At 40.6% G+C, this 16,422-nt stretch overlaps 2 protein-coding genes across 4 annotated transcripts; one reads left to right on the top strand and one right to left on the bottom strand.

The window, feature by feature from the left end:
• Positions 1-380: 380 nt before the first annotated feature.
• Positions 381-10,442, top strand: LOC122022279 (digalactosyldiacylglycerol synthase 1, chloroplastic-like). Of its 2 annotated transcripts, XM_042580240.1 has the most exons (7): positions 381-1,052; positions 6,609-6,641; positions 7,345-7,432; positions 8,054-8,532; positions 8,611-8,877; positions 9,023-9,372; positions 9,484-10,442. In XM_042580240.1, exons 1-7 carry the CDS (start codon positions 396-398, stop codon positions 10,010-10,012), a joined length of 2,403 nt encoding a protein of 800 aa, XP_042436174.1. In that variant the 5' UTR covers positions 381-395; the 3' UTR covers positions 10,013-10,442. The 2 variants fall into 2 exon arrangements, with proteins under 2 accessions (XP_042436174.1, XP_042436179.1); XM_042580245.1 differs by lacking the exon at positions 6,609-6,641.
• A 1,920-nt stretch (positions 10,443-12,362) lies between these two features.
• LOC122022295 (BEL1-like homeodomain protein 1) lies at positions 12,363-14,921 on the bottom strand. Of its 2 annotated transcripts, none has more exons than XM_042580254.1 (5): positions 14,761-14,921; positions 13,773-14,548; positions 13,330-13,694; positions 13,180-13,240; positions 12,363-13,105 (listed from the first exon to the last, which is right to left on the bottom strand). In XM_042580254.1, the coding sequence occupies exons 2-5, from the start codon at positions 14,481-14,483 to the stop codon at positions 12,527-12,529; spliced, it is 1,716 nt and encodes a 571-aa protein (XP_042436188.1). In that variant the 5' UTR covers positions 14,484-14,548; positions 14,761-14,921; the 3' UTR covers positions 12,363-12,526. The 2 variants fall into 2 exon arrangements, with proteins under 2 accessions (XP_042436188.1, XP_042436190.1); XM_042580256.1 differs by having other exon boundaries at positions 13,773-14,507; positions 14,761-14,889.
• Positions 14,922-16,422: the final 1,501 nt, after the last annotated feature.

Genomic DNA, 16,422 nt, shown 5'->3' with positions numbered 1-16,422 from the left:
GAACTTTCAGCCAGCCAGCTAAAATAAGCAGTAAAACGAATATTCTTGAAAATTTCCTTTGAGTCATCGATTAAGAAATTTCTGGAAGAAGAATTTGGACGGCACGGAATAGAATTTGGACGGCACGGAATCGGTTGGACCCAGCTGAAACGAGGCGGAACACAGAGATGGTGGGAGTTTCTGGAGCTGGGCACTCGGCAGAGAATGCGTGCGGCTTTGCTTTCCCTTCCATCAACGAGTGTGGCAAGCAGGGCAACCGACCTGGGCCTCAACGCCTATGGTCGCTTTAACAGTGGGGAATATTATCTTACACTCCGGAATATACTCAGCCGCGTACCCACAGGGAGGAAGCATCTGACCAATCCCGACCCACCATGTCATCCAACTCGAGATATATGCGGCTCTCTCTTTCTGGTACAAATACCACCCCGTTTGCTCTGGTCGAGAAACCCTCGGTGCCTTCTTCGCGCACCATGCTGGGCCGCGGAGCGGAGAGTGCACCGTCGCCCGGCGCCGGGACGGCCGAGAAGGCTCTCTCCTTCATCTCCCGGGGGTGGCGGGAGGTGCGCGACAACGCCGACGCAGATCTCCGCCTCATGCGCGCCCGCGCCAGCTCCTTCAAGAGTCTCGCCGATCGCGAGCTTGAGAACTTCTTCAGTTTTCCGTCCGCGGGGCTCGCCTTCTCGTCCCCCTCGGAGCTGGAGATCATCAAGCGCATCAAGCCCAAGCTGTCCGAGCTCCAGCAGGCCTACTCCGCCCGGGATTTAAGCCGCAGGGTGCTCGAGAAGTGGGCCCCCAAGTCAACTATTCGGATCGATATGTCCTCCATACGGAGTGTTATCGTCTCCGAGGTGGATGAGATGGGGGAGGTCTTCGGTCTCGGCGGGGACGGAGCTCCGAGTCAGAAGAGGGTCCTGTGGAAAGGGGAGGCGCAGGAGGAGCAAGTGAAGGAGTGGGATCCCATTCGAATACTCAAGATGGGCCTGAAGGGGTTAGAGCGGAAGAGCCAGTCAACGAGCAACGAGTTGGTCGAGAAAGTGAAATTGAGCCTGGTGAGTGCTCTTCTTAAGTCAAGTCAATCCATCCTCCCTATTTCTTGATTTCTTAGGGTATCTCTTCTGCTGAATATGCTGAAGCCATAAGCATTTAATTAATGGGGCCAGCTTGTGGATGAAGATGGAAATATTCGTGAATTTAAACTGTTTTTTTTTATTTCTTATATCAATCTCTCTGTGCGCTTTATTTATAATTGTGTTAGTAAAATACCTAAAGTTCTGCTTATAAACCTCCTCACCACTCAAATATTTAATCTCGACTCATTACTGTGAAATGTTGTGATGCAAACCATTCGTAGGTTTAGAAAATCAACAACTATTAAACTGATCATTTTAGTTTAATGGTTGGATCTAATAAGTTAGTTTGATAGCAGATCATTACTGTGGTTGGATCATTTCTCAGATCTCTCAATTTGGTAGGTTGTTGCATTTGATAGCAGACCTAATATTAGGCATGTTGTTATGTTTCAAAGGTTTTCTTGCTACCATGAGTTCTCACATGTTGTCAAATAGTGATCAGTCTCACCTATATTTGAACTTTACCTTCATTGGGTGAGATTGTGACACCTTAATTTAGTTTCATTGGGAAGAGAATGTATAAAGTTAGATGAGTGAACTATAATTTACTTGGCTTTAGATCTTAGATTGGCGATCAGACCTAATAAGATATAATTCAGTCCTCCCATCTGGGCATTGTAGATGGCATTGTGCATTCTCGCCCACAAATTGTCTTCTATTTTTAACTTGGACTAATGTCTAATGTGTTGGTACCCCGTGGTAGTTTTGATGTAATCGACCAAGTCAGGTTAGGTCTTGTTAGTGTTTAACCCTTGTGCCTAAGTGTACAGGAGCTTAGGAACACAAGAAGTCGAGCGGAAGACGCAGCTAGCGAGAAGGCTCGACATGGGAGAGAGCCGACGAGCTCGGTGCATCCGAGGGACGAGATGCTGCGGAAGAGTACACCGGCGCACGAGAAGGACACACGTGGCGGTCCGAGGGATGAGAAGCCGGGGAGGAATTTTGCTCGAGGAAAAGGCCGGAAATGGGTTCGGGTGAGCCCTATTCCGGTTAGCCGAAATCACCCTAGCAAAAGGAGCAGCAAAAGAGCCAAAAAGGAGCTGCGGAGCTGTTAGAGGCGCCTTTATTGGAGTTAAAGGCGCCTCTACGCCTTTCAGTGGGAAGGCGCTTCAACAGCGTTAAAGGCGCCTTCAACCCACATAGAAGGCGCCTTCAACCTTGATTGAAGGCGCCTTCAATCTAGCAGATTTGAACGTTGCCGAGGATAATGTTTTATCCTCGGTAGATAAAGTTCTAACCTTGAAGGCGCCTTAAACCTCTATTGAAGGCACCTTCAAGCTACGAATAAGATTCTACAGGGGTTATAAAAAGACCCCTGGACCTAGAAAATAGGTAACAACTTCTGTATTGATTTCCTACTACTTTCTGAGCTTCCAACGAGTGTAAAAGGCTTCTCCGCTTTCAAAGAAGGAGATCTTTAGTGCGTTTACTTGCCTTGGATTAACAATCTCCCCGGTTGTAACCAAGTAACTCTTTTGGCCTCGTTTTTTTGGTTGTTCATTTATTCTATTTTTTTTTTTGCACTACTAATCTGAGTTAAAAGTTGAGGAAGGTTTTTCTTAAACAGCCAGTTCATCTCTCCTCCCTCCGACCTACCTGGGCCAACAATTGGTATCAGAGCAAGGTTCGCTTCAGGAGGACTAACCGCCGAACGAAGCATACGAGATGGCCGGATCAAGCATCTACCCACCGAAGTTCGAGGGAGATTTCGCCAACTGGAAGAAGAAGATGGAGGTATTTTTCAAAACTGATTTCGATTTACTTTTAATAATGGAATTTGGTTTTGTAGCACCCGAAGGCAAAGAAAAATACCACTGGACCAAAAAGGAGCAGGTCGATTTCGTGGCAAATGGCAAAGCAGAGTTCCATTTGCTAAGCGTCTTACTGCCACAAGAAGTCAATCGGATCGGAGCCTACGAGTCTGCAAAAGAGCTCTGGGAGAAATTCTTGGAATTGCACGAAGAAACCTCGGAGGCGAAACTCGTGAGACGAGATCTGCTCAGAAACCAGATCAGCAACATTAAACTGGAAGAAGGCGAAACCGTTGCACACCTTCACTCAAAGATTAAGGAGCTTATCACTGGACTCACGAATCTCGGAGAAAAGGTAAGTAACCGAGATTCGCTAAGGTACGCTCTTAACGCATTCCTTAGAAATATTGAATGAGCATCATTAGTAGTTGCTTATTATATATCTAAGGATCTAGATTCAACTACTTTAGAAGAATTATTTTCAACTTTTGAAGTTCATGAAGCGAGATGTGCAGGTCTGAACAAGGAGCATAACATTGCCTTAAAGGCAAAGGCGGATGAACAAGATTCAGAATCTTCTCTCGATGATAATGAAACCGCATTGATGGTACGTAAATTTAAAAAGTTATGTAAAACTAAAAAATTTAATCAAGTGCAGGGTAGAAAAAGAAGGATAAGGTGCTACCATTGCAATGAAGAAGGGCATGTGAAAGATAACTACCCTAAATTGAAAGACAAGGACAAGAGCAAGAACAAGAAGCCGACCCAAGAGAACAAGTACAAGAATATGAAGACGATGTGGGACGAAACGTCGTCCGAATCGGAAATTGAAGGCATCGTCGGACTTGCGCTAGTGGCAAGTCACCAAGAAGAAGGAGACGAAGCAAGCTCGTCTAAAATGAGTATCGAAAGCATCGATGAAGGGGGAGCGACATCGGAAGAAAGCAGTACTTCAGAGGGAGCTTCGGATCACGGGATCGACAAGGTAAGTAAAGTACGGTCTCTTCCTCCTGACAAGTTATTTCAGTTTATAAAACTATTAATAAAAAATGACTGTAAATTAGAAAAAGAAATTAAAGAATTGAAATTAACTCTAGCTAAATCTTGTCGATTAGAAGACTTTGATAAAATAAAAAATGAAAATGAAAGCTTGAAAAATGAAATAGAAAATTTGAAAAATCGTGCTTGCTCAAATATTCAATATATTAGAAAATATAGTGGATTGAATTGGTACCTTAAATACCATAAAGGTCAGATTAGGAAAATTTCACAAAAATACATACCTAAGAAACTTTTAATTAGGAATCTATATTGGGTTCCAAAATCATATTTGGATTGAATATTTTTAATAATGACTTTCAGAGTAAATTAAATATTAAATTTCTTTAAGAAGCTTTATCTAGAAAGTGATTGTTGTTCCAATATCCAAGAAGGCCTAATGCCTCGCTACAGTCTGGAAACCAATCATTGAAATAAATATTTAATTGACTAATTGTTAAACATTTAGAAGTTATAAAAATACCTTAATTTTCAGTTAATATTTTTTTAAAACAATTAGAATTTTTTTTTTCATTTTTACTTTTAGACTTTTAAAAGTACCCCATTTTTAATGTGATCTAAAGGAGAATTAGTAAGATATTAAGTCTAGGGGAGAGTAGTACAACAAATTTTAATTTTGGATTTGTAAAATTTTTTACTTGCAAAATATTTTTATAACTGTTTTTTATTTGTGGTTTACCCTAACTTAAGTTGAGTTTGATTACATCAAAAAGGGGGAGATTGTTGGTACCCCGTGGTAGTTTTGATGTGATCGATCAAATCAGGTTAGGTCCTGTTAGTGCTTAACCCTTGTGTCTAACTGCACAGGAGCTTAGGAACACAGGAAGTCGAGCGGAAGACGCAACTAGCGAGAAGGACGACACGGGAGAGAGCCGACGGGCTCGGTGCATCCGAGGGACGAGGTGCCGCGGAAGAGTACATCAGTGGACGAGAAGGACGTACGCGGTGGTTTTAGGGACGAGAAGCCAGGGAGGAAGTCTGCTCGAGGAAAAGGTCGGAAAATGGGTTCGGGTGAGCCCTATTCCGATTGGCCGAAATCACCCTAGCAAGCAGCAGAAGAGCCAAAAAGGAGCTGCGGAGCTGCTGGAGGCGCCTTCATTGGAGTTAAAGGCACCTCCACGCCTTTCAGTGGGAAGGTGCCTTCAACAACGTTGAAAGCGCCTTCAACCCACATGGAAGGTGCCTTCAACCGTGATTGAAGACGCCTTCAATCTGGCAGATTTGAACGTCGTCGAGGATAATGTTTTATCCTCGGCAGATAAAGTTCTATCCCTTGAAGGCGTCTTCAAGCTACGGATAAGATTCTACAGTGGTTATAAAAAGGCCTTGGACCTAGGAAATAGGTAACAACTTCTGTATTGATTTCTTAGCTACTTTCTGAGCTTCCAACGAGTTTAAGAGGCTTCAAAGAAGGAGATCTTTAGTGCGTTTACTTGCCTGGGATTAATAACCTTATTGGTTGTAACTAAGTAACTCTTTTGGCCTTGTTTTTTTTTATTGTTCATTTATTCTATTTTTTGTTGCACTACTAATCTGAGTTAAAAGTCGAGGAAGGTTTTTCTTAAACAGCCAGTTCACCTCCCCTCCCTCCGACCTACCTGGGCCAACATAATGTAGATTCATTGTTCCTGTTTAAGTATTTTGTGCATAATGATATATCGTCCTATAAATGTTTTTTAATGTTGGTAAAGAAATCCAAAGTACTATATCTTTGTTTGTATCCTTGTCTCAGAAGATTCTTATTTAGCAGTAGGCACTCTCTCTCCTGAGATTTGATGTAAAATAAAATTAAAGTTATTTAAAATAAAAATATTGAGATTCTTAAGTAGAATAAAATTAAAAACTAGACAATGAATTGATTAATTGTAAATCAATCCATTAGTATTCGCACCATTCCTACCCACCCTGAATAACTCGATTCGTAACAAGTTGTCGCTATCTTCCCTTTGGCTGTTCCAAGAGGTAGGAGTGGTTGCATCATCAACTGTGTTTCAACCTTCAAGGAACAAAGTTTCTTGTTAGCTTCCCTTGGTTATCTTTTCTAACAGGAAGGAACAATTCATCCTCATCTTCGTTTTCACCATCAAGGAACAAAATTTCTTCAGTATCTTTTCTTGATGGTTCCTTTCAATTGTAAGTGTTTTCTCTTCACCTTCGCTTTGACTTTTAAGCAGTTGAGTTTCTTTGTTGCCTTCTTCTTTGGATTGATACTTTACTATTTGTATCAACTACAATATTAATTCCTTGATCTTGTCTCAGTTTCAAGCACAAGAAGACTAGGGAAATGTTATTGTTGTTCACTAGGCTTCAGTTTTTATCTTGTACCTGTAGAAGGTAGGCTCACATGGCTCCACTTAAAAGTAAATAAAACCTGGATTTGTTGGTTTTACTCTGGAACAACCTCTTATGCATATGGACTGAAATACAATTTTGATTCTACTCTTTTGATGAGGTATTTCCTCCAGATTAACTGATTAAATTAGTTGTAGTGACTTCATACTTTTTAGCGCATATTAAGCTTACCTAGCCCTGCCAATCTAGACATAGGGTATTCATTACTGTGACCAAGAGAATTTCATTTTTTTTGTTTTTTCATTTTATTATGGTTACTTTACTTATTTTCTTGTTTGAAAGAATATTTATTTACCTTTTACTTGTATTTCAGGGATCATTTGTCAAAGAGCCTCAAGAATCAAAAGTTGGTTCTGGTGTTATTTTGAGATCTTTTACTTTTTGTTACTTGTCCTATTGGATGACATGTTTCATCACATCACTGAAAATGAGATCTGATGCTGCCGCCTTTCCAATTTTTTTTTTTTTTTTGATAGAGAGTGGATAGTAGGCAAAGGCTAGAGAAGATTGGCTGTTTGAAAGCAAAGAAAAATAGCCATCAGTACTTCAAAGAAAAATCGTTAGGGCTTCAATTGCTTAAATCATATATAAAACAAACTGTCAAATATTGAGACAAGATATTTATCTTTAAACATTGTAAGATTGAGCAAAATACTTTAGGGTTTAGGGCTTAGGGTTTAGGGTTTAGGGTTTAGCACAGTATCTCTGTATATTCTATCTGAATAGACACAGTATTTCCATACATACTATCTGAATATTTGCTTTAACATCAAACTTCAAATTGTCCAAAAACTAGTGTGACCTTATTTATATCCAGAACTAGATTAAATCTATTTAAAGATCAGAATTTTTCTTAAAAGCAATATAGAAATAGACATGATGTATAAATACATCAATACCATAATAATTTCATGTGGGTTCATGGTAAATGTGAATAAAATCCATCTTCATGAATTGTAATATCTGGCATAAATGTTGGCATTGATGTTGATGTTTGCCTCGTACAATAGATTTGCTATTGAATTGCTAGATGAATATATCTATTGCAGGAAATTCTACCATTGGACTTGCCTGAACTGTTGGCATATCTTGTTAAGCAGTCTGGGCCACTGTTTGATCACCTTGGAATACAGAGAGGTAATACTTTCTTTCTCAGAGATTTGGGCCACTTGTTTGTGTGTGTGTGTGTGTGTGTGTGTTTTGCACTTGGGCTAGTTTTGTGTTGATCAATCATCTTGTGAGTTACAACCTGGAGCTGATGGTGTTGGCTTAGGATGTCATGTATATATACACAATATGTCTTAGAATGTCATGTATTTTTTAAAGAAACTTTGGGTGTGTTTGGTTTAAGTTATCATGCATAATCTTAGTTTTAGGGAATAAAATATAACCTAATATTGTTTGGTTTAACCTTTGAAATACCATTTTAGGAAAAAAGAATATGTAAAAAAGTTTTGATTTTTTTTTTTTGTTAACACGCAATCATGTAAAACCTCACACTTCCAAGGTAACATTCCGGGTTATATCCCCTGTTTACTGACGTGGCGTGCATACTTCATTACCTGGGAGTCATTCTATTCTTGAACCAAACAGGATTAAATAACATAATCTGAGAAAGATAACCAAGGTTATCAACAACCACCTTCAACCAAACATGTCCTAATTGTTTCTAAGTTGAGCATCTAATTAAGCTTTAGCAATGTCTAGTTCACTAACATCCATAGCTGTTGGATCTCATTTAGTGGGTTTCTATTGCAGATACATGTAATAAAATTATAGAAGCCTTGTGCAGGAGACACAAAGATCACCTTGTTTCTCATTCTCTTTCTGCAAAGGAGGCATCCTTGATAGATGAGAACATTGATTATCTTGATCTGAGAATCGCCAGTGTGCTCGGAAGTACAGGTCATCATTATGAGGGAGGCTTTTGGACTAATCTTTTAGAGCACAAGACAACAGACAAGAAGCGGCATGTTGCAATTGTAACAACTGCCAGTCTCCCATGGATGACTGGAACTGCTGTAAATCCATTATTTCGGGCTGCATATATGGCTAAATCTGCAAAACAAGATGTTACTTTGGTGGTCCCCTGGCTTTGCAAATCAGATCAGGATCTAGTTTATCCCAACAGTTTAAGATTCATTTCTCCTGAAGAGCAGGAAGCCTACATAAGGAACTGGCTGGAGGATCGGATTGGCTTCAAGACAGATTTTAAGATCTCTTTCTATCCAGGAAAGGTATTATGTGAAGCATTTAATGCTGCTTGTCTACCTTTTGCAGTACCATTGTTTTTAACATGTTTAAACTTGTTTTAGTTCTCAAGGGAAAGACGAAGCATAATACCTGCTGGGGATACCACACAGTTTATTCCTTCCAAGGAGGCTGATATTGCAATACTGGAAGAGCCAGAGCACCTAAATTGGTATCATCATGGAAAGCGATGGACAGATAAGTTTAATTATGTTGTTGGTGTAGTTCATACAAACTACTTGGAGTACATTAAAAGACAGAAGAATGGAGCTATCCAAGCATTCTTTGTCAAGCACATCAACAATTGGGTTACAAGAGCATACTGTGACAAGGCATGAGATTTGAAATTTGGTAGTTTTTGATTTGTTTAGTCAATTTAAAAATTAAAAAGTAATGTTCTTACTCAGGATGGTACTGGTATTTATTTGTGCATGGTACAGAAAAGTGGTTTCCTAATTTCTCTGCTAAATGTTCCAGGTTTTGCGGCTTTCTGCAGCTACTCAGGAGTTACCCAAGTCTATCATATGCAATGTTCATGGTGTTAATCCCAAATTTCTTAAAGTTGGAGAAAAAATAGCTGCTGAAAAGGAGCAGGGGAATCAGGCTTTTTCAAAAGGAGCCTATTTTCTTGGAAAAATGGTTTGGGCAAAAGGTTACAGGGAATTGATAGATTTGTTTGCGAAGCACAAAAATGACTTGGAAGGGTTCAAGTTGGATATATATGGAAGTGGTGAGGATTCACAGGAAGTCCAATATGCTGCAAGGAAATTGGACTTGAACCTTAACTTTTTCAAAGGAAGGGATCATGCTGATGATTCATTACATGGGTAATGTTTGGCAGGAAAAAAACCTAACTTACAGGATCTATGGTTTACCTGATTCTTCTCTCTTCATTATGAATGTGCTAATATGTTTCTGTCTTTCTGTTGTATTGGCAGGTACAAAGTTTTTGTAAATCCTAGTGTCAGTGATGTCCTGTGCACAGCAACTGCAGAGGCTCTTGCAATGGGAAAATTTGTGATATGTGCGGATCACCCATCAAATGAATTCTTCAGGGCATTTCCCAACTGCTTGACTTACAAGACTTCTGAGGATTTTGTGGCGAGAGTGAAAGAGGCCATGAACAATGAGCCTCAGCCTCTAACTTCTGAGCAAAGATATAACTTATCATGGGAAGCTGCAACACAGCGATTTATGCAATATTCAGAACTTGATAAAGTTTTGAACAATGAAGAGACTTTAAGCTGCAAAGCTAGTGGCCCTAAGGTCAACAAGTCGATTTCCATGCCAATTCTCTCAGAGGCTGTGGATGGAGGATTAGCATTTGCTCATTACTGTTTCACTGGAAATGAGATCCTGAGGTTGTCTACTGGTGCTATACCTGGAACACGGGACTACAGTAAGCAGCATTGTATGGACTTGCACCTGCTGCCACCCCAGGTGCAAAACCCTGTATATGGTTGGTAATGTAAAGGTTAACATGATCATATTACTATTACTTGGATGGTTTCCCAGGTTTCATGTACCTTGACTCTTGATTTACCTGGCTAGTTGCTACTGGCATAAAGAAATATATATCTAGAGTCAATTGGTCTGCACAGTGCGATCTGAGATGTTGCGTGTAACAATGAACAGCTGCTGATACTAGCTACCACAGTTTGGACAAGATTAGGATGATATATGCAGCTCGTGGTCCTCAAAACTTGATCAGTTAGTCCATTATAGTAGTTGATATGTAAATAGAACTTGGTTTAACTTTATTATTTTTTGTATATTTATCATAGCAAAGAGGTGCATCACGCTGAGTCCACAGGACTCGTAAGACATCTACATCGAGCTAAAAGGTGTATTATTAATATTATTACTATTTATTATTTATTCTTATTCTTGTATTTTATGAACCTGGGAACAATGCTTAATTTCATACACAAGGCTCAAGAAAATCTTGGCAGTGTTTTGAATTGTAATTGGACCAACTCAAGCCAAGGTGGAGCCGAGGATAAAGTATCTAGATGTTAACGGACAGGTTTGGTTAAGTTTCTGATGTTAAAGGTTATGAAGATATGCATTTGATGATAGCCATGTTTCAAAGTCAATGTGGTGCTGCGGAGTGCTGTAGTTCTGGCCCAATCTTGATACAGGTCTGTTCTTTACCTATTCTTCAAATTTGTTAGGGTAATTTTAAAAATGCCCATTTCGCATTTTCTTTTTATTATTATATCTTGGAGATATTTTTAATGAAATTTTGGAAGAGATCAAGGAAAAACTGGTGATTTGAATAATTCCCCTTCTTTGTATTGCTTTTGAGGTGGAAGCTTCAAGTTTCTCAAATTATTAATTTCACTGTAAGCTCTGACAAACTTTATCTGAATCCAATTGACTCGGCCAATAATTTGGTGTCGGTAAAGACCTTGGATATATTTCTTTTTGGACATTGATTGAACACACTTGAAATGTTCAGAAGTCTCATTCTTCTCCATTAGCTTAAAATTATGGCAACTGCCAATGTAATGATAATTATATATTGTTATTTGATCATCATTTGTTTTTTTTTTGTTTTTTATTGTTTTCATTATAGAAAACATATTCTCATGTATGCCAGTTTATATATACTGTTTGTCTGAGTTTCCTTTAACTATAAAAAATTACTCAATGGTGATTATAATCCATATGTACGCTGCCATATGATTGAAGATTATTCATAATAAGGTACCATATGTTTATTTGTTGCATCGTTTTATATTGATTAGTCATACAATCTTTGCTCTCTAATCTAATTATGACATTTGTAGATTAACTTGTATGATTAAATCTATAAATATATATGTGCAAAATGAAAGGGTGTAAGATGTCTCAATTTGACCATTTTAAGGTGCCGAAAATTTTATCTTTGTCCATAAATTAGCTTGCGGTTTAGATTAGAAAGGGAGGTTGAAAACCAAATATGATCTCGAAAAAAAAGTTGACTAATGTAAAATCTGGCAAGAACATTTTTTTTTTTCATAAATAAAGAACATTAAGGGCCTATTTCTTATGCATGTAAAATATCACCATTGGTGGCGTAGATAGGTACATTAAATGCTTCAACAGTTCAAAACTACTAGTTTTTTTATTAAAATAAAAGGACCAGTTGGTTGGCATCTTGTTGTATACGACTTATATACATGCACTAGAAAGATACATTTGTGATATTGTATATTAATTTTCATCCAAGCAAGTAAGGAGTTCACAAATTCAATAAGAATCTTAAAGTGGGCAAATTCTTATCAAGATGGTTGGGTGCTGTATATTGACTTTTTAACTTAAACCACCTTCAATCTTAGGAATTCCAAAAAACAACACATTGATTCTTGAATGCACAATTTATGTATATTTCTATTCAAAGATCTAAGATAGAGGTGGAACCAAACATATCTATATTAACCATGATATAATGGATATGCTCGCAAGCATTCCAATCAAAAAGATTGTGGCTTTGTTTCTCAACTAAGACATACAATGGATGAGTCTCAACTGGATGACTTAATATGCTTTTTGATTAATATCTATATTTAAGGAAACACTTTTAAGGGATTGAGAAAGATTTTATTAACCCTAGACATCCTAACATTATATTATGTGGCATTCATCTATATACCATTAGAGGAGGCAAATATACACAATGTAAGAATTAGTTCATTCAAATCCTCAAGCTATTGAAACATGGGTGTTCTTCCATGGCAAGCAAAAAGTTCGTAAGTGAGTTCCATGACCTACCATTGCATCTATCAACCCCGTCATGTCCATATTGCCTAGAAGCAACTGATGCACAATTCCATACGGATGATTTGCATCTTAGTCTCCAATGAGAGTGTATACATAATTATACAATTCTATTCTGTGTCTATAGAATGATATTCTGTATATATACACTACCACTAGTACACAACAACCAAATATATTTGATTACTGATTGAAATGCAATATAGGAAGAAACCTAGCCTATGATGCCTGGTAATATTTGAGCAGCAGACCTCTGTCTGCCATGAATGCTGCTGCATTGGATGGATGTGCCATATAGTCGCTGCCTTCGCTTGTGAGGAAGCTTGATGGCTGCACCACGGAGAGGGAGTGGTTCCCACTGTGTTGCAGGCCAAGCGTGAGCGACACCCCACTGCCTGAGAACCTCGGAGCAAATTGCTCCCTGAGTTGCCCAACCGAGTAGCCTCCGTAGCCGCCATGTCCTGGGTTCAAGGAGGGATGGGAGCCCTGTTGCTCCCCGACTCTCTGCCATCCATCCATGAGCTTCATCAGTAGCTCCTGGTTGCTCTTCGTGTCACCGGCAATGAGCTCCTCCTCACTCCTCCTCACTTTCTTGGTAGCCAAAGGCTGAATTGCGGTGGTCGGGTTACTTTCCTGTTGTTCTACTACTGACTTGGATGGGGTGCTTCCATGAGCGTCGCTCTTGCTCGCCATGTCCTCAGAGGTGTTTTGTTCTTTATCTTTGACCTCCTCCAAGTACATTTCCTCCACCATCGGCTTCCACAGACGCACTCTCGCGTTGATAAACCAATTCGAGACCTGCGCCGGTTGGATTTGGATATTGAACATTGAATCTCTCATTGTTATCTACTGAATTTAACTGTATTAACTACCTGGCTCCTTGTCAGTCCTGTTTGTTTAGCAAGCATGAGCTTGTCTGAATCCTGCGGATATCTGCATCCATATATAAATTCATAGAGTTATCGCAGATATTTATTGATTTGATTTGATTTGATTTGATTTGCTGATTTGAGAGGGCTTACGGGTGGAGGAAGTGCTCGAAGAGCCAGGCGCGGAGGATGGAAACAGAGCGTTCGGGGAGGCCTCTCTGCGGCCGCCAAGCGTTGTTCTGGATCATCCCCAGCTGCTGCAGCGCGGGCTGATGCTTCAAATGGTGGTCGGTGAACCGAAGCCTGGACCCGACGGACTTTGCCTCTTCCTCCCCCAATCTCTTGCTCGTGGCCTGGATTTGGCCGGCGATGGTGTCCCGGAGGCACCGGAATTGCTTAGATATCGTCCGGAGAGCCAGCACGGTGTACGCCCTCGCTGATCCGGTGCCGGCGATGGCCTCGAAGGAGGACACCACGGCGTGCATTTGGTGGCGGTACTGCTGGTATCTCTGTTCCACCTACATGTTGCTCGAGAAGTGTTTAGATTGATGAAAACTCTGTTTTAGAGAGAGAGAGAGAGAGAGATCATTAATTACCTCCTCGAGCATGTTAACGAGCTTGGCCTTCTTCATCCTCACTTCTTGCTTCTCGGCGGAAGAGAGATCCGGGGCCCGCTTCGCACTCGTGTTCTCCTCTCCACCGTCCGTGGTTTTGAAGGCGACGGTGGCGGCGGGGTTCTTGGAAGTGGCCCGCTTTGTGAACTCATCTTTGAACCCCTTCCCGACGTTCACAACCTCGTCGAGCAACTGCTGCGCCGCCTTCAAGTACTTGGACCTCATCAGCAAGCCAGTTACGCCGTTGATCTTCGACTCGTCGGCTCTCGCCGGAGGCATCTCCGGTGCCGCCGTCTCGAGCTGGGAGAGGCTGAGAGACAAGCTTTGCTGGGAGGCGCCGGCCACTGGGTCGCGGCTCGACATCGAAGGCGCGGAAGTCCACAGGTTTTGGTGTAAGCGGGGGAGCAGGCCTTGAACTGCAGACGACACGCCGTCATGGATCGGCCCACCGCTGTCGAAGTCATGGTGGGGCGTCGGAGCCGAGGGCTGATGGACCGGGATGCCGACAAAGTGCTTCTGCAGGCTTATAGAGTTCACTGAATTACTGTCGATGGCGGAGTTCAGTAGAGCCATGTTCGCCGGAGAGGCCGCCACGTCGGAGTAGCCACCGACGTAGCTCGGATTCATGAGATAAAGCGTCTGCAGGCCGCCGTCCGGCTGCATCTCCGGCGCTCCACGGAAATAAGCCGCCATACTAGAAAATCAACTCTTTTCCCTCTAAATTAATGGGGAAAAATCGCCATAATGTTTGAATAGATCTAAAAGAGGAAAATTAATCTTAGAACGCATGACCATGAACCCTAATCAATCTTGTAATTTTTTTTATGATCTACTAGAACTGAAATCTAACCAGAATTATTATAAGAAGATGATAAAGAAGTCATCTATATATTCTACAAGAACTTGGCAGATCTTGGATGGAAGCAAGAGGAGACAATTAAATGAATATTTTTAGGCAAATTATATATACCTGATACAGATGAGGATGAAATGAGAATGGAACTTTCAGAAAGTACTCATCTCCTACATCAAACATCTACTACTCAGAAGAGTAAGATGAGAGGTACCAGAGACATGATGAGCAAATAAAACAACAAAACAAGAAATATATTTATAGTGAAAATCTTATTCCACCTGCAGTTTCTTCCCGCTGAAGATAATAATAATAATAATAATAATAATAATAATAATAATAATAATAATAAGATGAGGAAAGAGAGATACTACCTTTCACTACCTACATTATCTTTCCCCTTCCTTTTTCCTATTTCCTATTTCATTTATTCTTTTTTTTCTAAAATGGCAATAACTTTTTGGCCTCGGTGAGTGATTTGACGCACGCTTTTCCTCATCATTCTGATGCAGTAGAAGCAGGAAGGGATTAAAAAACTATATGCATATTATTTATTATCTTTAAGAACGAGGAAACGTCCACTTTCTATAAGTCACTGTTCTGTTCTTTTTAACTACGTAAAGATGATCAATAAGATTAATTAACCATCTGTTCATCAGCTCCTTTGTCTCTACTTAGATTTTTTTTTTTTGTTTTGCCCCTTGTCATCTCTACATAATTTTTGTATTCTGTGTGTGGTTGGATCGAAGTAATATTGTATGGAGCAAGAGGTTTTGGCCAAACTGAATAATATCGATAAGTTTTCTTCCTTCTCGAGCAGTTCCATCATTATATATATATTTTTTAATTTATCAATTAATTTTTGGTCGGTAGATTTGCATTTTACTGGCAAAATTTGTTGGAGTCAATATAGATGATGCGGTGATAAAGGGATCCATAAAGTACGAGTCAAGGGAAGAAGATAATAGTCGAGGTGGAGGTCAAAGTTAAGGAAGTCAACGCCAGAGGACCAACGAGTTCACTAAATGGTAGCCGAGCGGAGCCCCACATCAAGGGTCAATCGGGCATGAGTCGCTCGATCGACAATGGGATGAGCCCAGCAAAGACGCATGTAGATGACCGGATCGCTATTTTGGTTGGGCATGAACATACTATCTAGACTTGTGGTCGCAGGGAATAGTAGCCGAACAGAGGAATACTCGGCCGAGCAAAAGAGTACTTGACCGAGAGACTATTCCACTCGGTTGATCGGCAGGAACACTGACGTGTATTTGGATACACTTTTGGGAGATGACATCGTCGACACGTGGCATGTTCTACAGGCGGATCGTACGACGGACAAATCGGAGGACGTGCCCACGACCAATTGGATAATGTGTCCATGACCACGTGTCCAGAACCAATTGGGGGAACATGTTCGCAACCAATGGGAGAACGTGCCATATATCGAAAAGTGTGCACGTCGTCCATCAGGGCATTATATAAAAGGGGGGGGAGGGGTCCATACACCGTCGCAGATACGCGTAATTCACTTTTTACGCTTGCGTTACTGTGGTTCCATCTTCTTCTTCGTGTCGGTGATTAACTTGAGCGTCGGAGGGCTAATGTTGGGCACCCCTTCCTTGGCTCGGCACTGACGTTTCTCGTGCTTGCAGATCGGAGCGTGATCTACATCCCATCAACGTAGCAGTCACATCTCCAGCTTTTCGTCTCCATGATTTTTGGATAGGATCATATTGGCACCATCTGTGGGAACGTAGCTTGAATTCGAAACGTGAA

Source organism: Zingiber officinale, chromosome 1A (assembly GCF_018446385.1).
Source record: "Zingiber officinale cultivar Zhangliang chromosome 1A, Zo_v1.1, whole genome shotgun sequence".
In the NCBI taxonomy this organism is placed as follows: domain Eukaryota; kingdom Viridiplantae; phylum Streptophyta; class Magnoliopsida; order Zingiberales; family Zingiberaceae; genus Zingiber; species Zingiber officinale.
This window is presented reverse-complemented; position numbering and strand designations above follow the sequence as displayed.